The sequence below is a fragment of the Agelaius tricolor genome, unplaced genomic scaffold (assembly GCF_023055355.1).
Source record: "Agelaius tricolor isolate 1412-34295 unplaced genomic scaffold, bAgeTri1.0.p SCAF_31, whole genome shotgun sequence".
Classification (NCBI taxonomy): Eukaryota; Metazoa; Chordata; class Aves; order Passeriformes; family Icteridae; genus Agelaius; species Agelaius tricolor.
In genome coordinates this window covers 899,806-924,735 of record NW_027269291.1, presented here as the reverse complement: position 1 = coordinate 924,735, position 24,930 = coordinate 899,806, and the positions used below count along the sequence as shown (strand labels likewise).

General features: G+C 61.9%; 1 protein-coding gene and 1 long non-coding RNA gene across 2 annotated transcripts; one reads left to right on the top strand and one right to left on the bottom strand.

Moving 5' to 3' along the window:
- The first annotated feature begins 14,351 nt into the window (after window positions 1-14,351).
- Window positions 14,352-19,861, top strand: PHB1 (prohibitin 1). The gene is made up of 7 exons (XM_071451022.1): window positions 14,352-14,409; window positions 14,843-14,962; window positions 15,259-15,420; window positions 16,397-16,539; window positions 17,454-17,570; window positions 18,196-18,291; window positions 19,484-19,861. Exons 2-7 carry the CDS (start codon window positions 14,875-14,877, stop codon window positions 19,694-19,696), a joined length of 819 nt encoding a protein of 272 aa, XP_071307123.1. The 5' UTR covers window positions 14,352-14,409; window positions 14,843-14,874; the 3' UTR covers window positions 19,697-19,861.
- LOC139601765 (uncharacterized) lies at window positions 18,606-19,484 on the bottom strand. The gene is made up of 2 exons (XR_011683016.1): window positions 19,392-19,484; window positions 18,606-19,267 (listed from the first exon to the last, which is right to left on the bottom strand). It is a non-coding gene; the product is annotated as an uncharacterized lncRNA (long non-coding RNA).
- Window positions 19,862-24,930: the final 5,069 nt, after the last annotated feature.

Sequence of the window (24,930 nt, the reverse complement as noted above, 5' to 3'; positions counted from 1 at the left end):
CACGGAGCGGCCGAGCCCGCACCCTCCGCCGCCGCCGCCGCCGCCACACAAAGCCCGAGCCCCCCCTGAGCCCCCCCGGGCGCCCCCCGGTCCCTCCGGTGCCCCCGGAGCGCTTTTGGGGTGCGCTCGCCCCGAGCTCCCCAGCCCATCCATCCCTTTTCCTCCTGCGCTGTCCGTCCGTCCTTCTGCCCCTCTGCGCCCCCTCCTCTCCCCGTCCATCTGTCCGTCTGTCCGTCCGTCTGTCCTTGTCCTTGTGTCCCCAGCGGGGTGGGGTCACCGACGGCACCGGGATGGGGTGACCAGCGCTGCTCCGGCCGCAGGGGACAAGGGACAGCATCCCCACCCTGGGGACACCCCGGGCCTGTCCCCGCTCTGCGGGTGACACCGAGAGGCCCCAGAGGGGGACATGCGGCGGGGGCTGAATCAAATCTTTGTATTTCTGCCCTCCACAGCAAAGAAAATCCCATCTGGGCGTCCTGCGGTCCCTGAAAGGTCCCCGCGTGCCACCTCCTTTGTCCTGGCGCTCCAGGGCGGCTCTGCCCGGCCACGGGCCCTGCCCGATCCCACAGCGCCGGCAGCTGGAAATGCCAGGGCTGGCTCCTGGAAATGCCAGGGCTGGTTCCGTGTCCCACAGCGCTGTCACCCCTGGCACGACTCTGAAATGAAATTCCCCTGTCCCGCAGCGCTGTCACCCCTGGCACGGCTCTGAAATGAAATTCCCCTGTCCCGCAGCGCTGTCACCCCTGGCACGGCTCTGAAATGAAATTCCCCTGTCCCGCAGCGCTGTGTCACCCCTGGCACGGCTCTGAAATGCCAGGGCTGGTTCCCCATCCCACAGCGCTGTCACCCCTGGCACGGCTCTGAAATGAAATTCCCCTGTCCCGCAGCTCTGTGTCACCCCTGGCACGGCTCTGAAATGAAATTCCCCTGTCCCACAGCGCTGTGTCACCCCTGGCACGGCTCTGCGGGGTCACCCAGCAGTGCCACGGGGTCGCTGGTGCCACAGGAGCGCCCCTGTCTCGCTGTCACTGCCCCGGGGCGGCTCCCGTGGCCACGGCCCAGCGGATTTGGCCTCGTGTGCGTCTCCAGCTCCAGGTGTTTCCTCCCCGCTCCGGGCTCTGCAGGTGCTTCTGGGGCTCCCAAAATCCAGCAGTTCCCACCCCTGCAGCCCCGGGATCCCGCTGGATTTCCTCTGCAAAAGCCAATTCTGGAGCCTCCGAGGTGCTCGGGGCCGGCTGCTCCCGCCCGGCTCAGCCCGGGCAGGGCTGCACGGAATTCCCTCTCTCGCGGCTCCTCCGCGGGATTCAAGCCGAGCCAAAGCCGCCGTTTGTTCTCCGGCACGGGCGGAACATCTGCGAGCCACATGGAGCGGAGTTCACAGCCAAGAACGCCGCGCTGGGGCCAGGTGGGAACGGGCTGGGAGCTGCCCGGGGCTGGGGTGCCCACCCGGGATTGGGGTGCCCACCCGGGGCTGGGGTGCCCACCCGGGATTGGGGTGCCCACCCGGGGCTGGGGTGCCCACCCAGGGTTTTTTTGGGATGCCCACCCGGGATTGGGGAGCCCACCCAGCATTGGGGTGCCCACCCGGGGCTTGAATGCCCACCCAGGATTGAGGTGCCCACCCAGCATTAGGGTGCCCACCCGGGATTGGGGTGCCCACCCAGGGCTTGAATGCCCACCCGGGATTGGGGTGCCGACCCAGGGTTTTTTTGGGATGCCCACCCAGGCTTTGGTTGGGATGCCAGCCATAATCCCAGCATTTTAAGGGGTTTTTATGGGGTCACCGATGGCACCCCAGCCCCAGCAGGACGGGAGGGGGTGACAGGACTTGCAGAGCCACCGTCCCTGGGGGCATTCCCGGAGCAGACGGGAGGCAGGGCTGGCACAGCGGGGAGCAGCCGCGGGATCCCACAATTAATTCCCCGCAGCAAGTGGCAAATCCAGATGTTCTCCTCAGGCCCTCGGATAAATCCCTCCTCCCCCTCCTCGCCCTCCTCCTCCTCCTCCTCCCTCCATGCTGGGGACACCGAGGTCGTGGCCCGCGGTCCCCGAGCCCCGTCCCGGCCAACCCCGTGTCCCGGTGCCACTCTGGGACCATCCCGGGAAATTCCCCAGCCCTGGAAGAGCCCGACCCGGTCTGCTCCGGGCTCCCGGTGCTCCCGGCAGGCGGGACCGGCAGCAGCCCTGGAGCTGCGGCTCCAAGGGAGCCCCGGGAGCCCTGAGGAGCACCGGGAGCAGCCCCGGGAGCCCTGAGGAGCACTGGGAGCAGCCCTTGGAGCCGTTTTGCATTTGGGAGAAAAAACCTTTCCCTGAATTGGGACAGCTGGGAAGGGACCCTCTCCCTGAATCCAGCCTTGCCCATCCCTGCCCATCCCATCCCATCCCATCCCATCCCATCCCATCCCATCCCATCCCATCCCATCCCATCCCATCCATCTCATCCCATCCCATCCCATCCATCTCATCCCATCCCGTTATCCCATCCCATCCCATGCCCTGGATGCAGCCTGGGGAAAGTGGGGAGTGCTCTAGAAAATCGTCTCCAAGGGGAGATTTTCCCATTGGGATGGGGCTGTGATTCCTACAGGATGGGGTGCAGTTACACCGTGGAAATGGGGCCGTGATTCCATGGAAATAGGGCCGTGATTCCCATAGGGATGGGGTCAGTTATTCCATGGAAAGGGGGCTGTGATTCCCATAGGGATGGGGTCAGTTTTTCCCATAGGGATGGGGTCAGTTATTCCATGGAAATGAGGCTGTGACTCCCATAAGAATGGGGCTGTAATTCCATGGAAATGGGGCCATGATTCCCATAGGAATGGGGTCAGTTATTCCCATAGGGATGGGGTCAGTTATTCCCATAGGGATGGGGTCAGTTATTCCATGGAAATGGGGCTGTGATTCCCATAGGGATGGGGTCAGTTATTCCCATAGGGATGGGGTCAGTTATTCCCATAGGAATGGGGTCAGTTATTCCATGGAAATGGGGCCGTGATTCCCATAGGGATGGGGTCAGTTATTCCCATAGGGATGGGGTCAGTTATCCCATGGAAATGGGGCCCAGTTGTTCTGTTCCTACAGGGATGGGGTGATTCTGGGGTGGGTGGAACAGGGAAGGTGAATTCCCATTGGGATGGACTGCAGGGCTTGGGGACACAGGGAGGACATGGGGGGACACAGGGGGGACATGGGGGGACACAGGGAGGACATGGGGGACATGGAGGACATGGGGGGACACAGGGAGGACATGGGGGGACACAGGGAGGACATGGAGGGACACAGGGAGGACATGGGGGGACACAGGGGGGACATGAGGGACATGGAGGACATGGGGGGACACAGGGAGGACATGGGGGGACACAGGGAGGACATGAGGGACATGGAGGACGCAGGGGGGACATGAGGAGACACAGGGGGGACATGGGGGGACACAGGGGGGACATGAGGGGACACAGGGGGGACATGGGGGGACGCAGGGAGGACATGGGGGGACACAGGGAGGACATGGGGGGACGCAGGGGGGACATGGGGGGACACAGGGGGGACATGAGGGACATGGAGGACGCAGGATTGTCCCGCTGGGGCTGGGGTGTGACCCCGAGGCTCAGAGCACCCCAAAGGCCCCAGGGCAGGAGGGACCCAGCTCTCCCCAAACCCCCCAGTCCCGCTCCCATCCCCTCGGGGTGTCCCCCTCTGCCCCCCATTTCTCTCCCTGATTTCCAGGCCTGCAATCCCTCCCTCCCTCCCCCTCTCCGGCAGCTCCCGGCCTCCCCCTTCCCTTTTTCCCGTTCTTCCCGTGTTTTCCAGCGCCATCCATCACCCTGCCGGCAGCAGGGGGGGTTCGGGATGGATCCTCGGGCCCTTATAAGGCCGGCCTGGAGGAACCTCCGGGAGAGCCGAGCCGGGCTGGAAAAAACAAACCCCGGAGAGAAACCAGGGCCGGGCAGCTCCAAAAACCGCGGGGAGAAAATGCCGGGAATGGGGAACGGGCAGGGAGGGAGCACGGGGCCACACCCGGCAGCGTTATCGATCATTATCGATCGTTATCGATCGTTATCGGCGATTGATCGATCCCCGGGCGGGGCCGGCTCCTTCTTTGGGAACCGATTGATCCCGGGGCTGCTGCTGGATCAGGAATTTCGCTGCCCGGAGGAAACGAGTGTCAGTGGGGATGAGCCGGCCGAGAGGAGATTTTTTTATTTTCCTTGGCTCAGGGCTGCGCTTTTCGCTGCGTTTGTTTCTCGTTTGGGGGTGGGGATTGATTTTAATTGACTCAGAGCTCGGCTGGAGGAGAGCGAGATAAAGGAGGAATGGAAGAGGGACGAATAGAATGGAATAGAAATTAAATAGAGACAAAATAGAAATTAAACAGGGCAAAAAAAAAAAATAGAAACAAAATAGGAAAAATTAGAAATAAAATAGGAAAAATAGAAATAAAGGAGGAAAAAATAGAAATAAATTAGAAATAAATTAGAAATAAAATAGAGGTAAATAGAATAGAGATAAATAGAATAGAATAGAATAGAATAGAATAGAATAGAATAGAATAGAATATTCCCACTGGAAGGGCCCTAAAACAATCTCCCAATCCCCCTGTGCAGCCCAGAGGAGATCCAGGGGAATTTTGGGCTCCTCCCAGCCCACTCCAGGCCGGGGTTCTCTCCGTGCCTGTGCCGGCAGTTCCAGCTCAGCCGTGACTCAGTTTCCCCAGTGCCGGTGGGGATGGGAATTTCGCCTCCGGGTGGGAATTTCGCCTCGGGATGGGAATTTTGCCTCGGGATGGGAATTTTGCCTCGGGATGGGAATTTGGCCTCAGGGTAGGAATTTCACCCCTCCAGAGCCTCTTCCCAGCAGTGCTTGACGCAGGAGGAGGGAGCTCTTTTCCCAGCCCGCCGAGATGATGAGGGAACTTAATTACTGCCTTCATTGCTTATGCAAATGAGCCGCGAGCATCTGCGGGAGGCGGCGGGAGCGGGGCCGGGACCCGGGGACCGGGAGCGGGGCCGGGAGCGGGACCGGGAACGGAGCCGGGAGCGGGGACCGGGAGCGGGGTTGGGAGCGGGCCCAGAGCCGGGAGCAGGGCCCGGAGACGGAAGCGGGGACCGGGAGCAGGGCCCGGAGACGGAAGCGGGGACCGGGAGCGGGGCCCGGAGCCGGGAGCAGGGCCCGGAGCCGGGAGCGGGGCCGGGAGCGGGACCGGGAACGGGGTTGGGAGCGGGGCCGGGAGCGGGGCCGGGAGCCGGGAACGGGGCCGGGAGCGGTGTTGGGAGCGGAGCCCGGAGCCGGGAGCAGTCCCAGAGGCGGGAGCGGAGCCCGGAGCCGGGAGCGGTGTTGGGAGTGGAGCCCGGAGCCGGCCCCGTGTCCCCGCACACCCCGAGGGATCCGCGGGGCCGCTTCCGCAGCTCCGCCCCGGCCCCGCCGCTTCCATTATCGGGTTTATTTTAATTAACGCTTTCCCAATGGGACGGGGCAGCGTTGAGGGAGTTCGTGGTGCGGGGAGGAGCCGCGGGAGGGGCGGCGGGCGCGCTGGAGGCAGGTGAGAGTTTGCCAAAGGTCAGGAGCCGGGATCGATCGGGGCGGGATAATCGGATTGGGGCGGGCAGCGCTGGCGCGGCCCCGCTGGAATTCTCCGAGCCAGCAAACAGCCAGGAGGAAATTGGGTAAAAGCAATTTTATCCTGGCGTGTAGGAGGGATTTAATGAGGGCCAGGACGTGACAGCGACAGGGAACGTGCCCAGGGGAGCGGGGAGAGGCTCCTGGGAGCACTCGGGACTGCCCGGGGGATGCAAAGAGGGATCCCAGCGCTGGGTTTGTGGGGAGATGGGTCCCTGACAGCCCTCAAGGTGTGCACAGGGGTTTGGGGACCTGGAGAGGTCCCGTGCTGGTCTGGGAGGGCTCTGCCAGCCCCGTGGAATTCTCTGTCAGCCCCATGGGATCCTCTCCCAGTCCCGTGGACTGCTCTCCCATCCATACCTCCATGGATGGATCCATCATCCATCCATCCATCCATCCATTATCCATCCATCCATCCATGTCCATCCATCCATCCATCCATTCATCCATCCATCCATCATCCATCCATCCATCCATCCATCCATTCATCCATCCATCCATCCATCCATGTCCATCCATGTCCATCCATGTCCATCCGTCCATCATCCATCCATCCATCCATCCATCATCCATCCATCCATCCATCATCCATCCATGTCCATCCATGTCCATCCATCCATCCATCATCCATTCATCCATCCATCCATCCATCCATCCATCCATGTCCATCCATGTCCATCCGTCCATCATCCATCCATCCATCATCCATCATCCATCCATCCATCCATCCATCATCCATCCATCCATCATCCATCATCCATCCATCCATCATCCATCCATCCATCATCCATCATCCATCCATCCATCCATCCATCCATCCATCATCCATCCATCCATCCATCATCCATCCATGTCCATCCATGTCCATCCATCCATCCATCATCCATCCATCCATCCATCCATCCATCCATCCATCATCCATCCATCCATCCATCATCCATCCATCCATCCATCCATCCATCCATCCATCATCCATCCATCCATCCATCCATCATCCATCCATCCATCCATCCATCCATCCATCCATCCCTCCATCCATCCCTCCCTCCATCCCCCATCCATCCCTCCATCCATCCCATCCCCGTTTCCCCCCTGCTCTTTCCCAGCTTTTCCCTCCCCCTGTCCCTGGGATATTCAGGGACAGACCCAGGGTCCCTTCCGGGGGCTGTGACCCCCAGACCCCTCCAGCCCAGGGGTGTCCGGGGCTCTCTCCCTCCCGGTGAAACCCGAGCCGCGCCCTGGCAGTGACGGATGGGCCGGGGCCGCTGCCCTGGCGGATCCTCAGCTCCCAAAGCCGCTCCTGAAACCGCTCCTGAAAGCATCTCAGCTCCCAGGCCGGCAGCGCCGGGGATTTGCTGAAGCCGCTCGAGGTCCCATTTTCCCTGGAACCCATTTCCACGGCATGAATCACCGAGCGGAATGAACTCAATTAGTCCAGACAGAGGCAGGAGATAAATCAGGGTCCCATTAGGAAACCTGCAGGGTAATTTATGGCCCCGAGCGAGCGAGCGGCAGCGCTGGCTGTCTCCCTTCCCTGCCCATCTGCAAACTGCTCCGCAGCCGTGCCGGGACCGCGCCTGCTCTCCCGGGGCCGGGGATGCTCCGGGGATGCTCCGGGGATGCTCCGGGCCAGCCCTGCCCGGCTGACCCAGATCGGAGCGGCTCCTTCACCGGCCCCATTCACCCTCCCTGCTCGTCCATCCACCGCTGCTCTGCTGCTTGGGAGGAACCCGGAGCCTTCCTGGAAATCTGGGCTGGAATTTCCCCGGTTCCAGCTCCTCGGGGCTGCTCCGGGGGCTCGGATCCCCCTCAGCAGCCGGGGATGAGGGGAGGGAGCCGGGAAGGAGCTGGGTGGGCTCGTCCAGGGAGATCAGCCCGGATTTGGGGCGCCCACCCTCCCTGGGGAGGTTCTGTGTGCTGGGCAGGAGCCGGAGCTGATTTTATCAATCATTATCAATCGTTTATCAATCGTCATTACCAACCCAGCTGCTCCGGGCTCCTTCCAGTCAGAGCGGGAGCTGCCAGGGACAATTCCTGGTGCAGCAGCGGCCGCTCCATCCCCGCCGGGGGCTCTGGGGGCAGCGCGGGGGCTCCCCCACATCCCTGAGCCAGGATTTCCCAATGGGGCTCAAAAAGGATTTTTGGCCTCCCGGGCAAAACCCGCGCCCGGTGCTGGCCCCGGGAGCCGCTCCAAGGGCTGGGAATGCCCCGCGCCCCCGCAGCTCCTTCCAAAAATCATTAAAAAAGTGTCGGGGGCTGCTTTTCCCCAGGGACAGTTCAGGTGTGCGGGGCTCGATCCCCTCCAGGTGACCGGCGGCTTTCCCGAGGGTTTTCCCGCAGCCCAGGGCAACACAAACCAAAAGGGGGGAGCCCCTTCCTGCACCCCAAAAGTGCCTTTTTCACCTTTTCCCCCCTCGATTCTCCGAGCGCGGCTGGATCCATCCCGCCCCCTCCCAGCCCTAATGGGAGTCAGCGGGGAATTTGGGGGATCAATGGCGCACAATTAACGCGCCCCGGAACCGGAGCGGGCCCGCCCGGGAGCCTCCCGGTGCCGGGGAATGGCAGCGCTGGGACGGAGCCATGCGGGAAGTGACGCCTGGGGAGCGCTGCGGGCGCATTTGGCACGGAAAGGGCCCGGCCTGGCAGCCGAGAAATGGAAGCGCCGGGGGGGCTCAGACAGGGCTGGGGCTGGCAAAGCCCCCTGGGCCCCAGAACCCCCCCGCGGGCCGCCCGGCCCCGCCGCTGAAGGAGGAGGCTGTGCTGGGGGGGAAACAGGGGGTGCGAGAGCCCCAGGAATGACCCCCGTGTCTGTGACCCCCGTATCTCTGACCCCCGTTATCTGTGACCCCCATATCTCTGACCCCCATATCTCTGACCCCCCCGTTATCTGTGACCCCCGTATCTCTGACCCCCGTTATCTGTGACCCCCATATCTGTGACCCCGATATTTGTGACCCCCGTTATCTGTGACCCCCATATCTGTGACCCCCGTATCTGTGACCCCCATATCTGTGACCCCCATTATCTGTGACCCCGATATTTGTGACCCCCATATCTGTGACCCCCACATCTGTGACCCCGATATTTGTGACCCCCGTTATCTGTGACCCCCATATCTGTGACCCCCATTATCTGTGACCCCCTGTTATCTGTGACCCCCACATCTGTGACCCCCCGTTATCTATAACCCCGTTATCTGTGACCCCCCATTATCTGTGACCCCCCGGTCCCCCCCTGCCCGCCCCTGCCCTCATTCCCAGCCGAGGGCCCCGCGCTGTCCCCCCCGTGCCCCCGGGGCCCTGCCCGAGGCCCAGGAGGCAGCGGGGGCTCCCTGACCCCGGCCCGGCTGCGGCTCCACAAAGCTCCGGATTGTTCCCCCCTGCGAGACACAGGAAAACGGGCGGGAGGCGATTCCAGGGATTCCCGCGGGCCCCGGGACGCTCCGGGCAGGTCCTGCGGCACAGAGGGCGCTGCGGGAGCGCTGGGACAGCCCGGAGGCCTCGCTGACCCCGGGCAGTGTCCCTGGAAACGGCAGCACCGGGACGGCACCGGCGGCGCCGGCGGCGGCGGAAGCGGCTCCGGCCCCGCGGGCAGCGGGAGAGGCCGCACTGAGGGGGCTTTGTCCGGCGGGGAGGGCAGGATTGGACCCTTGGGGGGGGTTAAGATTGGACCCAGGAGGGTCAGGATTAGACCCGGGGGGGGGGGGTGGTGGTGGTGCGGTGCAGGATTGGACCCACCCTGGTCAGGATTGGACCCTCCCCATTGGGCAGGATTGGACCCACCCTGGTCAGGATTGGACCCTCCCCATTGGGTCAGGATTGGACCCCTCCCGGGGGGGGGGGGGGGTCGGGTCAGGATTGGACCCATGGGGGGGTGCAGGATTGGACCCTCGGGGGAGGGGGGGGTGCAGGATTGGACCCTCCTTGGTCAGGATTGGACCCTCGGGGGGTGCAGGATTGGACCCTCCCGGGTGGGCAGGATTGGACCCTCGGGGGAGGGGTGCAGGATTGGATCCTCCTTGGTCAGGATTGGACCCTCGGGGGGGGGGGGGGGGGGGGGGTGCAGGATTGGACCCTCGGGGGGGGGGGTGCAGGATTGGACCCTCGGGGGGTGCAGGATTGGACCCTCCCGGGTGGGCAGGATTGGACCCTCCCGGGTGGGCAGGATTGGACCCTGGGGTGGGCAGGATTGGACCCTCGGGGGGTCAGGATTGGACCCTGGGGGGGGGGGGGGGGTCAGGATTGGACCCAGAACGGGAAGGAATGGGGGGATTTCGGGGATTTTGAGCGATTTTGAGGGGTTTTAAGGGATTTTGGGGCTCGCCCCCGTCCGGGCCGGGTTTTCCAGCCCCTGTCCCCACTTTGTCTCCCCTCCAGGACATTAAACCCGGGCACAACTCGGGAGGAAATTCAAAGTTGCGCAAGCCCAGAGCCGCGGCCGGGGCCGTGTCCGAGGTTCGGGCGCTCATGCGGGGATCGGGTCAGGATTCATTAAGTTCATTAACTCCCTTTTAATTGCAGCCCTTGCTGGGCACGCCGCGTTACCTGCGCGGGGGTGGCACGGGGGTGGCACGGGGGTGGCACGGGGGTGGCACGGGGGTGGCGCGGGGGTGGCACCGGCGGCTCCCGCGCTGTCCCCGCGCCCCGGGAATGTCCCCAACCGGCCGGGAGCGCCTCTGGGTGCCCAGAGCCCTTCACCCCGCAAATTCCCTGAGCCCGAGGAAGACGAGGGTGGGGAAAGGTGGGAACCGGGGAGGATGAAGGGTTTGGGGGGGTTGTGGGATTTGGGGGGGTTGCGGGTTTTGGGGGCAATGCGGGGTTTGGGGGGGATGCGGGGGGCGGGAAATGCGGAGTTTGGGGGGGATGCGGGGTTTGGGGGGATGCGGGGTTTGGGGGGATGCGGGGTTTGGGGGCAATGCGGAGTTTGGGGGGGATGCGGGGTTTGGGGGGATGCGGGGTTTGGGGGCAATGCGGGGTTTGGGGGGATGCCGGGTTTGGGGGGCAATGCGGGGTTTGGGGGGATGCGGGGGGCGGGAAATGCGGGGTTTGGGGGCAATGCGGGGTTTGGGGGGGATGCGGGGTTTGGGGGGAGATTCGGGTTTTGGGGGCTGCGCTTTTCCCTGACCCGGCCCCAATTTCCTTGGAGCTGACAATTCCCGGCTCCGGGAGCTCTCCCGGATAACGCGGCCGGTTCCAGCTGGAGGAGTGAACCCGGTTACGGCACCGGGGGGAGGCGAGAAGCCCCGGGGAGCCGCGGGACCCCCGGGCTGGGGAACGGGACGGGACCGGACGGGACGGGATCGGACGGGACGGGACGGGACGGGATCGGACGGGACCGGACGGAACGGGATCGGACGGGACGGGACGGGACGGGATCGGACGGGACGGGACGGGACGGGACGGGACGGGACGGGACAGGACGGGACGGGACGGGATCGGACGGGACGGGACGGGACGGGACGGTCCCGCTCCCCCCGCGGCTCTGCGGGCACGGCCCAGCCCGGCCCGGGGGGCTCAGCTCGGGCCGCACCGGGTCAGGGTCATTCCCTGTGCGCTCCGGGACAATCCCCAAACCCTCCGCGATCCCCAAACCGGGGCCGCACCGGGTCAGGGTCATTCCCTGTGGGATCCGGGACAATCCCGCCGCTCCCCAAACCCTCCGCCGTCCCCAAACCGGGGCTGCCCGGGGGTCCCGGTGCCCCCGGGGGGGTTTTTGGCGGACGGGGCTGTCTGAGCGGAAGGCAGGCTGGCTTTGAAGCCATTAATGAATTAAGCTGCACTGCGGGGCCGTGCGGACAGAGTTCAGAATGCAAACAGCCCTAATTCGATTTCTCTGACTTGCAAATCGCGGCAGGGAACTCGGCCGAAATCACATTAAGGCCGTTTCCACTCCGAGCCGTGTCCTCGCAGGGCTTTTAATGCAGTTTCACTAATTGAATTTAAACGCTTATTGAGCCTAATTCGGGTTTGTGCCGGGGGCGGGGCTGGGCTGGGACCCCCCGGGCTGGGCTGGGACCCCCGGGAAAGGCTGGGTTGGGACCCTGGGGATGGACTGGGACCCCCAGGAAGGGCTGGGACCCCCAGGAAAGGCTGGGTTGGGATCCCCGGGCAGGGCTGGGACCCCCCGAAGGATGGGGTGGGACCCCCAGGTTGGGTTGGGACCCCCAGGAAGGGCTGGGACCCCCGGGAAGAGCCGGGTTAGGACCCCTTGGAAGGGCTGGGACCCCCTGGACTGGGCTGGGACCCCCGGGAAAGGCCGGGCTGGGACCCCGGGGATGCCGGGACCCCCGAAGGCTGGGGTGGGTGGGAGTGGGACCAGCCCCACACCGGCTTTGGGGTGGAACCCCCCCAGTCCTGGCACCCCCCGGAAGCCCCGCGGGTCCCCCCGGGCTCGGCGCGTTCGCGCCGCGGAGCTCGGGAGCGGCGGGGGGAGGAGAAGAGGACGCGCTTTGTTCCCGTTCGTTCCCAGCCCGGGGGGCACAATGAGCCCTTCCTGAGCCGCCCGCGCTGCCCGCCAGGAAATGTCCCCCAAAAACGGGACCGCGGGCTCGGGGGGCTCGGGGAGGGCCCGGGGGGGGCGGTTCTGCTGGCACCCCCAAATAACGGGGTTCCTGTGCTGGTTTGGGGTGCGGTTCTGCTGGCACCCCCCAATAACGGGGTTCCTGTGCTGGTTTGGGGTGCGGTTCTGCTGGCACCCCCAAATAACGGGGTCCCAGCTCAATTTTGGGGTGCAATCCCACAGTCACCCCCAAGAACGGGCTCAGTTTTGGGGTCCCCCGTGTCACCGCCCCCCGAGTGCGGGGTCCCCCACCAAGGGCCCTCCCTGCTCCCACAGCCCCCACCCCAAACTCTGGCCCGGGAGCAGCCGCGGCCTCGAATCGGTCCTGAATGGGAATGGGGAGAGCTCATCCTGAGTGGGAATGGGAACGGGAATGGGAAAGGGGATGGGAATGGGAAAGGGGATGGGAATGGGAAAGGGAAAGGGGATGGGAATGGGAATGGGAATGGGGATGGGAAAGTGAAAGGGGATGGGAAAGGGAACAGGGAATGAGGAATGGGGATGGGAATTGGGGATGGGATTGGGAACGGGAATGGGAATGGGAAGGGAATGGGGATGGGAAAGGGAACGAGAATGGGAATGGGAATGGGGAATGGGAATGGGAAAAGGGATGGGAATGGGAACTGGAAATGGGAAAGGGAACGGGAATGGGGAGAGCTCATCCTGCATGGGAACGGGAGCTGGAATGGCAATGGAATGGGGATGGGAACGGGAAAGGGAATGGGGATGGGATTGGCATGGGGAGAGCTCACCCCACATGGGAACAGGAACGGGATTGGGAATGGCAATGGAATAGGAATGGGAATGGGCAACATGAACCCAGCACGAGCGAGTGAGGAGCAGAGCTCAGGGGGTGCAAACCCCGATCCATGAATCCCAGGTTTAATGGGATTTTCCCTGTTGGATCCTGCATCCAACGGGGTCACCTGGCAGCGGAACCGGCCGCGGGCGCGGAGCTGGGGTGGGTTTTTTTCCCCTTTTTTCCCCGTTTTTCGGGATTCCCGGAGCCAAAGGGAGAGCGCTGCTTCCCTCTAGCGGCTCCGGGGACGGGAGGGGACAGGAGGGGACGGGGCCGGGAATGTCCCCGCGCTCCAGGGACAGAGGGAACGCCAAATCCCGGTGTCCACGGCTCAGGAAGGACCAGGAGCTGCTGGAGAGGGCTCGAGGGAGGGCACGAACATGATTTGGGCTCTGGAGAGGCTCGGGTGAGGAGAGAGAGGGAGCTGGGCCTGGTGAGACTGGAGGAGGGAAGGCTGAGAGTGGAAATATCCCACATTCCTGTGGAAATATCTGAAATATCCATGGGAATCTGTCACTGGAGAGGGGATCCCGTCAATGCATGGAAATAATCTCAAATATCCATGGAAATGTCTCGGATATCCATGGAAATCTGTCACTGGAGAGATTCCCACCAATGCGTGGAAATAGCTCAGATATCCATGGAAATCTCTCATTTTGGAGAAGGGATCCCACCAATGCACGGAAATAGCTCAGATATCCATGGGAATCTCTCATTTTGGAGAAGGGATCCCACCAATGCACGGAAATAGCTCAGATATCCATGGGAATCTCTCATTTCGGAGAAGGGATCCCACCAATGCACGGAAATAGCTCAGATATCCGTGGGAATCTCTCATTTTGGAGAAGGGATCCCACCAATGCACGGAAATAGCTCCAGGAGGTGCCAGACTCTGCTCCTCAGGACGAGGAGCAATGGCCAGAAATTAACCACGACTCCCACTTCGGCAGGAGAAAGATCCGTCCATGGAGGGTGGCCGGGACGGGTCTGAGGTGTCCCTCGCACATTCCAACCCCACCCGTGTCACCTGCTCCAGGTGACGCTGCCTGGCCAGGGGGTTGGACTGTGTGGCCTTCAGAGGTCCCAGCCTATCCTGGCATTCTGGGAGCGGGCAGCGCTGGCCCCAGAATGGTGCCCGTGTCCCCCGCATGTCCCTTGTCCCCGCACGCCCCCCCCACCCCGGTGCCTTCCCCCAACAAGACTACATCTCCCAAGAGCCCGTGCGCGCAGGCCGCCGCCCCAGCCAATAGCGCGCGGCCTTGCTCAGCCAGCGGGGCGCCGCGGGGCACACCGGAACCTATAGGCGGGCCGGCAGAGGGCACGGGCACTGAGAACTACATATCCCAGAGAGCCCCGGGAGGCGCCGGCCAATGAGGAGCGCGCGTCTTGGCGCGGCGCGCAGGCGCGCTGGGGGGGGGCGGCCGCGGATTCATGTGGAGGTCAGCGGCGCGGCGGGAGCGGCGGGAGGGAGGGTGGCGGTGGGTCCGGGAAACCGGGAAAACCGAGGGAAACCGGGGGAACCGAGCTGAGCCGCGGCCTGAGGCGGGCGGGCAGGGTGGACACAGCGAGGCCTTGGCCCCTGGGCTGCCCGTGCTGGGGGCGAGCGGCCTAAGAGGGAGCGGGGAGGGGGAGGCCCGGGGGGCGTGGGGGCACGGGAGAGCGGGGGAAGGCCCTGGACGGGTCCGAGGCCGCAGGGTCCGAGCCCCGGGAGGGTCACGGGAGGGAGACCCCCGGGGCCGAGGTGTCTGTGGGGCAGAAGGAGCCCCCGGTGTGGTTCGGGGTCCTGGGCAGGGGTCGCTGCCCGGTGCGGTTTTGTGGTCTCGGGCTCTGGGCAGGGGTCGCAGTGAGGTTTGAGGGTCTGGGGGTTTGCAGGAGGGCTCTGGAGCGGGGGCTGGAGCGCTGAGATGGCTGCCAAGGTGTTCGAGAGCATCGGGAAGCTCGGCCTGGGCTTGGCTGTGGCGGGGGGAGTCGTCAACTCTGCTCTGTACAACGGTGAGTGGGACAGCCCTGGTCGCTTCATTTTGTGTTTCTGTCCAAACCCTGACTTCTCACTGCTTTTATTGCCCAGTAAGAACAGACTGAGGGCCTGCAGTGCACTCCTTCCTCCAAAAGTCATGGAGCTGCTTGGAAGGAGCAGACTGGGGGGCCCTGTGAGGAGCAGACTGGGGGACCTGCAGCTCCTCTTTGCTCCTAACACTGCCGTTAATTAAGCCATGCTGTTAATGAAGTCTCCAACCCCCGTGGCTGCAGCACAGCAGCCCTGAGTGCTCTTTCTTTGCCCCCTGCAGTGGACGCAGGGCACAGAGCTGTGATCTTCGACCGCTTCCGGGGCGTGCAGGACGTGGTGGTGGGCGAGGGCACCCATTTCCTGATCCCCTGGGTGCAGAAACCCATCATCTTCGACTGCCGCTCGCGGCCCCGCAACGTGCCCGTCATCACCGGCAGCAAAGGTGGGTCTGGGGGCTCCAGGGGTTTGGGGTTTATCCTTCTGCACCTGCAGTTGTGGTCCTAAGGGCCAGGCCGTGGAGCAGGGGCCAGAAACTGAGCAAGGTGCACCTCAGGGTGAGGTAAGGGTGAGCAGGAAGGGCCTGGAGTGTCCCTCTGAGGTGGCTGATGGCCAGAGGTCCCTTCCATCAGGAGTGGTTTGGTCTCTTAAATAAAGAACAGCTTGAGGAACTCTTTGGTCCCAAATATTTGGGACCTCTGGAGATCCTCCTGCCCAACCATCCCTGACTGTGGTGATCCCACACGTCCCAGTGTGACACGGGAATGGTTTGAGGTTTTTATAAAGGACATAAAGGTTAAAGAGCTCTTCCTTTGGTCCCAAATATTTGGGGCTGGAAGGGATCTCTGGAGACCCCCCAGTCCCAAATGTTCCTTGGCTCTGGAGATCCCACACGTCCCAGGGTGACACAGGAATGGTTTGGTCTTCCTTTGGTGCTGTGAATCACTGAATCCTGAGCAGCTGGGGCTGGGAGGGACCTCTGGAGCTCACCTGGGGCAGGTGACACGCGTGGGGTTGGGACCTCTGGAGCTCACCTGGGGCAGGTGACACGCGTGGGGTTGGGACCTCTGGAGCTCACCTGGGGCAGGTGACACCGGTGGGGTTGGGACCTCTGGAGCTCACCTGGGGCAGGTGACACGGGTAGGGTTGAGACCTCTGGAGCTCACCTGGGGCAGGTGACACCGGTGGGGTTGGGACCTCTGGAGCTCACCTGGGGCAGGTGACACCGGTGGGGTTGGGACCTCTGGAGCTCACCTGGGGCAGGTGACACGGTTGGGGTTGGGATTCTCCCCTACAGCAGGGCAGAGCAGGACCCCGGAGGGGAGCAGGGCAGCGAGCCCAGCTCATTTTTGCTGGGGGGTTTTTCTGGGGAGCATTCCCTGCTCCTGCAGCTCCCTGACGGGGTGGTGGTGCTGCTGCAGACCTGCAGAATGTGAACATCACGCTGCGGATCCTGTTCCGGCCCGTGACGGCGCAGCTGCCGCGCATCTTCACCAGCATCGGCGAGGACTACGACGAGCGCGTGCTGCCCTCCATCACCACCGAGATCCTCAAGTCCGTGGTGGTGAGCGCGCCCCGGGCTCTCCCGGCGCGGGGTGGGGAATGTGCTGTGCCCTGGAATCGCGGAGTTCCAGCCTGGATTGGCTGGGAGGCGGCTGGGAGCTCGTCCAGAGCCAGCCCTGCCCTGGGCTCCCAGCCCCATCCGGCCTGGCCTTGAACAAGGCCTCCAGACCTCCCTGCGAGACCCTTTCCATGGGGCAATTCCTGCTGCTGTCCTCACTGGTGTGGCCTAGGGCTGTGTCCAGCTCCTGCATGTTCCCAGAGGTGTCCATTGCGCTCCCAGAGGTTCCATCCTGTTCCCAGTGGTGTCCATCCCATTCCATCCCATTCTCAGCGGTGTCCATCCTGTTCCAGCCATTCCCAACAGTGTCCATCCCATTCTCAGTGGCGTCCATCCTGTTCCAGCCATTCCCAACAGTGTCCATCCCATTCCCAGTGGTGTCCATCCCATTCCATCCTGTTCCCAGCGGTGTCCATCCTGCTCCAGCCATTCCCAGTGGTGTCTATCCCATTCTCAGCAGTGTCCATCCTGTTCCATCCCATTCCCAGCGGTTCCCATCCCGTTCCCAGCCATTCCCAGCCCGTTCCCAGCGGTTCCCGTCCCGTTCCCAGCGGTTCCCATTCCCGTTCCCAGCAGTTCCCATTCCCGTTCCCAGCAGTTCCCATTCCCGTTCCCAGCCATTCCCATCCCGTTCCCAGCATTTCCACCCCGTTCCCATCCCGTTCCCAGCAGTGTCCACCCTGTTCCCAGCATTTCTACCCCATTCCCAGCCGTTCCCATCCCGTTCCCAGCCGTTCCCATCCCGTTCCCAGCAGTTCCCATCCCGTTCCCAGCCGTTCCCACCCCGTTCCCATCCCGTTCCCAGCATTTCCACCCCGTTCCCATCCCGTTCCCACCCCGTTCCCATCCCGTTCCAGGCGCGCTTTGACGCGGGCGAGCTGATCACGCAGCGGGAGCTGGTGTCCCGGCAGGTCAGCGAGGACCTCACCGAGCGCGCGGCCACCTTCGGCCTCATCCTGGACGACGTGTCCCTGGTGAGCCCTGCAGGGACCCGGGCACAGGAGGGGACCCCTGGGACAGGAGGGGATCCCTGGGGGGCCAGGCCTGGGGACAGGACAGGAGGGGATCCCCGGGTGGCCAGGGCTGGACGCTTGGGCACGTGTGGCCGTGCTTGCAGGGACGTCATGGTCACAGCTCTGCTGTTGTCCCCGTGACCTTGGGCAGCCCTTGGTGGCCTCTGGGTGGCCTCAGCTCTCCCTGTGCAGGGGTTTTGTAGCCCCCCAGGAGCTGCTGAGGGGGGATTGGTTGGGCTGCGGGTGCTTTGGGATTGGCAGCAGCTCCACAGGCAGCCCTGGAAGCACCAGGAGGGAAAATCCCCACTGGGACAGCAGGAAATTCCCACTGGTTCCTGTGCTGAGCTATCCAGGGAGGGAGCTCTGCCCTCCCAGCTTCCTTCAGAAATAGAATTGATCCTGCTGGGAGCACAGGAAGCCTCTGCAGAAGGTGACTTTGTTTCTGCCAAAGGGGGGTTTGGACACTTTGTTTCTGGAGCTTTGCCCTGGCTGGGTGTGGATCCCGGTGGGATTTCCTTCCAGGGATCCCGGTTTCTGTGCCCATCCCGGTGTCCTGTGGGTGACCTGGTCTGGTTTGTGTCCCCAGACCCACCTGACCTTTGGCAAGGAGTTCACGGAGGCGGTGGAGATGAAGCAGGTGGCGCAGCAGGAGGCGGAGCGGGCCAGGTTCATCGTGGAGAAGGTACCGGCTCCTTCAGGAGACTGGGGATCACCTCTGCCATCCCCGTCTCTCTCCAGGGGCTTTTCCTGGAATATCCCGTCCCAGCCTCCCTGCAGTGCTGATCAGGAATGGTTTTTACCCCAAAATCCAACCCAAACCCAGCTGGAGAAGGGAGGCTCCTCCTTCCACCCCGCAGTGCTGAATGCAGCCGGGCTCGCTGTTTGCTCCTGGCTCATCCCAGGTTTCCTCCGGGCTCATCCCTGCTTGGATCCACTCTTGTGACCCTGTTCACAGGGGTCTTAGGATGAGGGAAGATAGGAGGATCTGACTCCATGTTTCAGAAGGCTGATTTATTATTTTATGATATATATTATATTAAAACTATACTAAAAGAATAGAAGGACTTCAACAGAAGGCTGGCTAAGAATAGAATAGGAAAGAATGAATAACAAAGGCTCGTGGCTCTCTGTCTGAGCCAGCTCACTTTGATTGGCCATTAATTAGAAACAACCACATGAGCCCAATCCCAGATGCACCTGTTGCATTCCACAGCAGCAGATAACCATTGTTTGCATTTTGTTCCTGAGGCTTCTCAGGAGGAAAAATCCTAAGGAAAGGATTTTGTGTCGCAGAGATCTTTTATGAAAAATCCCAAGGAAAGGATTTTGTGTCACAGAGATCTTTTATGAAAAATCCTCCTAAGGAAAGGATTTTGTGTCACAGAGATCTTTTATGAAAAATCCTAAGGAAAGGATTTTGTGTCACAGAAATCTTTTATGAAAAATCCTAAGGAAAGGATTTTGTGTCACGGAAATCTTTTATGGAAAATCCTTTCTTTAGGATTTTCCATAAAAGATGTCTGTGACACACTCTGGATCATCTCTGGAGTGTCCAGCAGCACAGTGGGGTCATCATCTCTTGTGTCAGCTCAGATTTCAGCTGACTGCAGGCTCTGGCTTTGGGAACTGCCAGTGGGAATCTCCGGGTGGGACGGAGCCTGAAAACCACCAGAATTCAGCTCGAAATTGCCTTTTTTCCTTTTCCCACAAATTGGTTATTCTGTATCCCACTGTTCATCAGCCCGGTTTAAAGAGCACCACCCCAAACCAAAGCCCTTTCACCTGCCGTGGCTGGGGAGCCCCGCGGGGCAGCGCTGCCGCTCTGTCCGTCCGTCCGTCCATCCCTCCATTCCCATTCCCCGCTGTCCCCGCAGGCCGAGCAGCAGAAGAAGGCAGCTGTGATCTCTGCAGAGGGCGACTCCAAGGCTGCAGAGCTGATTGCCAACTCTCTGGCCACGGCGGGGGACGGGCTGATCGAGCTGCGCAAGCTGGAGGCGGCCGAGGACATCGCGTACCAGCTCTCGCGCTCGCGCAACATCACCTACCTGCCCTCGGGCCAGTCCGTGCTGCTGCAGCTGCCCCAGTGAGCCCCTGCCCGCTGGGGAAACACCAAAAAAACACACACAAAAAAAAAATCATTGCAATTTCCTCGCGGAGGAAACGGAAATTTGGAAATTGGAGGGATTTATTTTTGGGGTGGTTTGGTTTTTTTTTTTTTGGATGGGTAATCAAATAAAAGTGAACGCTCGCGACGTCAGGCCTGCGGTTCCTCCCCTGCGCTGCCCTCACTCAGGGACTCTGAGTTTGGGAGTTCAGGAAAATTTGGTGGATTCAGAAAGTGAGATTTGGGGATTGGCCCTTTGCGGGCAGGTGGAGCAGCAGGAGCAGAGATTTGCTGGGATGGAGCCCAGGTGAGTCCCTGGCCACGGGTGCTGCATCCATCAGGGCTCAGAGCTGCCTCAGTGCCTTCAGGCTGGCTGGGCCAGGGATGCTCAGGGCCCTCAGCCTTGCCAGACCTTCAGGTGTCACCCGAGACAGCTCAGGGCAGGGCAGGGGCTCTGAGGAGCACAGATTCCCTCTGGCTCTGCAGGAAGCCCCTCTGGGGCTGGGCATCTCCTGTCCTTGCCCCCGAGCTGTCCCTGTCCTGCCCCACAGGCTCCTGTGCCAGCCCCTTGCTGCTGCAGGGGCAGGAATCCCCTGTGCCATCCCTGCTGAGGGCAGGGGAGCTGTGAGGAGGGTGGCATTGTGTAACCAGCCCTCAATAAATGTCACAGTCCCAAGGCTGGCACCCTGGGTCCTTGGTTTTTTTTTGTGCTGAGGGTTGGGCTCGGTGGGGCTGGGGTGGCTGGGAAGAGTCCTGGCAACGAGAGGGATCGACCCTGCCACCCCCAGAGCCTGGGCTGTGAGTCTGACTGGGTTTGGCAGCAGCTGAGAGCACCTGGGGCAGCATCTGGGTCTGCTGGGCGCTGGAATGGGCACCTGGCCCTGCTGCAGCTGCCCCAGGTGGGACAGGACCCAAACCCGGGATAATCCCTGCCCTGGATCCTCCTGGAATCATCCCCCAGGTGAGGCAAGGTCCAAACCCGGGACAATCCCTGCCCAGGACCCAAACCCGGGACAATCCCTGCCCTGGATCCTCCTGGAATCATCCCCCAGGTGGGGCAGGACCCAAACCTGGGATAATCCCTGCCCTGGGGCTCGGGGAGAGCAGATGGGGAAGAGTTTCCTCACCTTTGTGATGTTTGTACCTGAGGGGATCCAGCAGAAAATGTCCTGGCAAAAAGAGGGGTGGGGGAGCAGGAATAAGGTGGAAAAGAGCAGGAATCACGTCCCAGGTCAGGCTGGGAGATGGGCAGAGACCCTCAGGGCCAAGTTTTCATTTAATGATTGCTCCAGCACGGACTTTGGAACTTCCCCGTGAGGAATCTGTTCTGTGCTTAACTTGAAAAGGCAAAAAAAAAATCCACAAAGCCAAAGGGAATTTAATTTTTTAGCCGAGGCTAGCCAAAGGGGAATTTAATTTTTCGGTGTTTTTTGTGCAGGGTCTGATGGTGCAGTTGTGTTCTCCAGGAGCCCAAGGAGAAGGAACCAGCCCAGATGGAGCTGCCAGCGCTCTCCAGCGCCAGGAGATGCTGCTGGGTGTGAGCTCTGCTGCCTGGAGGCAATTAATGTTGAATTGTGCTTTTACACCGGGAAAGGGAACAGGAATTTCCTCTGCTGGAGCTTCTGCTCTGCACTGACAGCAGTGGTGGCTCCCAGGGCTTCCTGTGGCAGCACCCAGCAGGAAAATCCCTTTGTTCCCCTTCTGCTGCCTCTCCCGCTGCTCCAGGGCATCCTGAGCGGATCTGGGGATAAACCTGGAGCCAGGCTGGGCTGCACAGCTGGATCTGCACAGCTGGGGCTGCCAGCACCACCTGTGCCTCAGTTTCCCTTCCCAGGACCCTTGAGCAGCTCTGAGGGCTCTGCACTTTTGGGGAAGGGGAAATTGTCCCAAAGGTGCCAGGTCCAGGCTGTGCCCAAGGCAGAACTGGCAGCGTTTGGAGGCCTCAGAAATCACCAGGCACTTCAGGGGTGAAGGGCCAGGGCTGCTCCAGGAGGAGTTTCCTGAGAACCCTCACGGTAGGAAAGGGGATGAGGCAGGGCCAGGGCTGCTCCAGGAGGTTTCCCAAGGATTCTCCTGTCAGGAACGGGGACGAGGAGCCCAGAGCTCCCAGCACAGATCCCGTGGCAGCACCTGCAGGGCTGGGCACTGCCAGAACATTCCAGCCCTAAAAGCTGCGTGGGACACGGGGAGCGGGCAGAGCCCTGAGCCTGCCCAGGGCACAGCAACATCCAGCTGGGGCCATCCCTGAGTGAGGGACAGCTGTGGCCCTGAGCGAGGGCATCTGCTCATCCCTGAGTCAGATCTGCTCATTCCTGAGTCACATCTGTTCATCCCTGAGTGAGGGAGGAGATCTGTTCTTCTCTGAGTGAGATTTGTTCATTTCTGAGTGCAATCTGTTCATCCCTGAGTGAGGGAGGAGATCTGTTCATTCCTGAGTGAGATCTGTTCATTTTTGAGTGAGATCTGTGCCCCTGAGTGAGGGGACCTGTTCATCCCTGAGGGGATCTGTTCATTCCTGAGTCAGATCTGTGTTCCTGAGTGAGGGAGGAGATTTGTTCTTCTCTGAGTGAGATCTGTTCATTTCTGAGTGAGATCTGTTCATTTCTGAGTGAGATCTGTTCATTTCTGAGTGAGATCTGTGCCCCTCTGAGGGGATTTGTGCCCCTCATGTGAGGGAGATCTGCTCCCCTCTGAATGAGGGGATCTGTTCATTTCTGAGTGAGAGGATCTGTTCATTTCTGAGTGAGATCTGTTCATTCCTGAGTCAGATCTGTTCATTCCTGAGTGAGGGGATCTGTTCATTCCTGAGTGAGGGGTTCTGTTCCCCTCTGAATGAGGGGATCTGTTCATTCCTGAGTCAGATCTGTTCATTCCTGAGTGAGGGGATCTGTTCATTCCTGAGTCAGATCTGTTCATTCCTGAGTGAGGGGTTCTGTTCATTCCTGAGTCAGATCTGTTCATTTCTGGGTGAGGGGATCTGTTCATTTCTGGGTGAGGGGTTCTGTTCATTCCTGAGTCAGATCTGTTCATTCCTGAGTCAGATCTGTTCATTCCTGAGTGAGGGGTTCTGTTCCTCCCCGATCCCCTCTCCCCACACCCTGCAGGCACTGCTGACCCCGGGCAGGGCTCCCTGTGCCCCACAATGACCCAAATCTGCTTCCTCAGCAAGCCCAGAGCCTCTGGAAGCCCCGCAGGTGGGGGCAGCGCGTTCTGCTGTGTCTGCAGCCCTGGGCCCAGCACATTCTCCCACTTTTGCTGTACTTTTTTCAGCTTTTCAGCTGCTTAGACAAAACAAAATCTGAATTGTAGGGGAGGCCACCCACGGCTGAGGGACTGCAGGGGCTCAGGAGGAAATGGAGATTTGTGTCACCTTTACCTGGCCCAGGAGGGGTTTTTAACCCTGGTGACAGCTGGAGAGAGGGGAAATGCAGGAGAGAAGGACCCAGAGCCAGAGCAGAGGTGATCTGAGGAAATGGGGCTGGCAGGGACCTGTGGCTGTGGGGCAGAGCTGCAGGGGCTGGGTTGGTTCCCCCCTCTCTCCCTGCTGCTCTCAGTCAGGGATGGATGGGGAGATGAGTTCCTTGTTTTCCTCACGCCAGCAGCTCCAGGATATTTGTACCTGCTGCCCTTGGTGGCTGTGGCGGTGGTTGATGGCTCTGCTCCCCCTCTGTGCTGCCCCTCAGATCCCACATTTGGAAAAGGGGCTCTGTCGCCGCTGCTTGTGCATTCACCTCCCAAGGAACAAAAAAACCCCAAAATTCTTCTCCCTTCCCTCTCTGAGGCAGGGAATTCCAGCACATCCTCGCCCAGAGTTACCCAGCAGCCCAGCACCTGCCCCAACACCGTTTTCCTCCAGGAGCTGCACTGCCCGGGGGTGTTGGGCTGAGATTTGGAGCCGTGCCCGGGCACTCCAAGGTGACCACGTCCAGCAGAGATTGGGACAGCTCAGGCTGGGTCGGGCAGCACCAGCTGCCCCGGGGCTGGGTCAGCGTGTCCCCTTTTGCTGCAGGAACAGCGGGGGCAAGGAGGAAAACGGGGAGCATTGTTCTGATCCCACCGCGGGGCTGCCCCAGCCTGCCCTGCCCCTTTCACTCCATCCTGAACTTTGCCTCCCAATCCCCGCTCGGCACGGGCAGCTCCGCTCCGGCCTTCATGCTCAGGAATCCAGAGCAAGCCAAACCCTCTGGAATTTGGCATTTGTAACGCCGGGCGGAGCGAGGGCGCCGAGGTTTTTTGGCAGAATCTCAAAGCCAGCGCCCTCCACTGCTGGGGGCACTTGCAGGTGAGGAAACAAACCAGGTGGAGATGGTGGACTGAAGGATTTAGGAGAGGGACGCAAAGCTGAGGGAAGTCCTCGGGAAACAGCGGCGCTGCCAAAGGGCTCGGTGCCCTTCCCCCTCTCACTAATTCCTCCACGGCTGCCAAACCCAAACCACAGCAGCGCTGTCCCCTCCTACACAGCCCCAGCCGTGGTTTTGGGGCTGCGGCCGAGGCTCGGCAGCTTCCCAGGGCAGGTGGCACCTGGAGAAGGCAGTGCCAGCCCGGGGAGGGACAGCTCCGTGTCCCCCGGGAGCCCCGCACCTGTCACCAGCTACCTGCCAGAGGTGCTGCTCCTTGTCACACCGCTCACACTCACTCATCAGGGAGTCATCACCAAACCGCAGGCTGCAGTTAAGTAGTTATTAGCGTGTTAAGGGGAGAGAAAGTTTGAGCAAGCGGGAGCTGGGGTTTGGCACTGACTGCTCCGGCTCCTGCAGAGCGCTCCGGGCCTCACTGAGGGGCTCAGGGCCTCACCCGGGCCCGAGGGGCAGCTCCGAGGGCAGGAGCCATCCCCGGCAGCCCTGAGGGCCCCGTGAGGGTTCGGGCACGGCCTGCCCGCCTCACCTCGGTGCGCTAATTAGGGCGGGCTCAGGGGGAGCCGGGACGGTCCCCGTTCCATCAGTCCCCTCACACAACAGGCTCACCCGCGCACTCCGCAAACCCCGGACCGCACTAATGAGGGTCCGGTCGCTAATTACCGGCGCGGGTACCGAGCCCGCTCCCTGTCCCCGCGCATGCGCAGCCCCCTCCCCGCCTCACCTGCGCCCCGCGCGCCGCCGCCTCAGGTGAAGCAGCGGCGGGAAAGGGGCGGGCGCGCGGGAACGGCCCCCGGCGCATGCGCACAGCGCCGCCTCCCCCTTCCCCCGGCCGCGCGCGTCCCGCGGGTGCCCCCGTTCT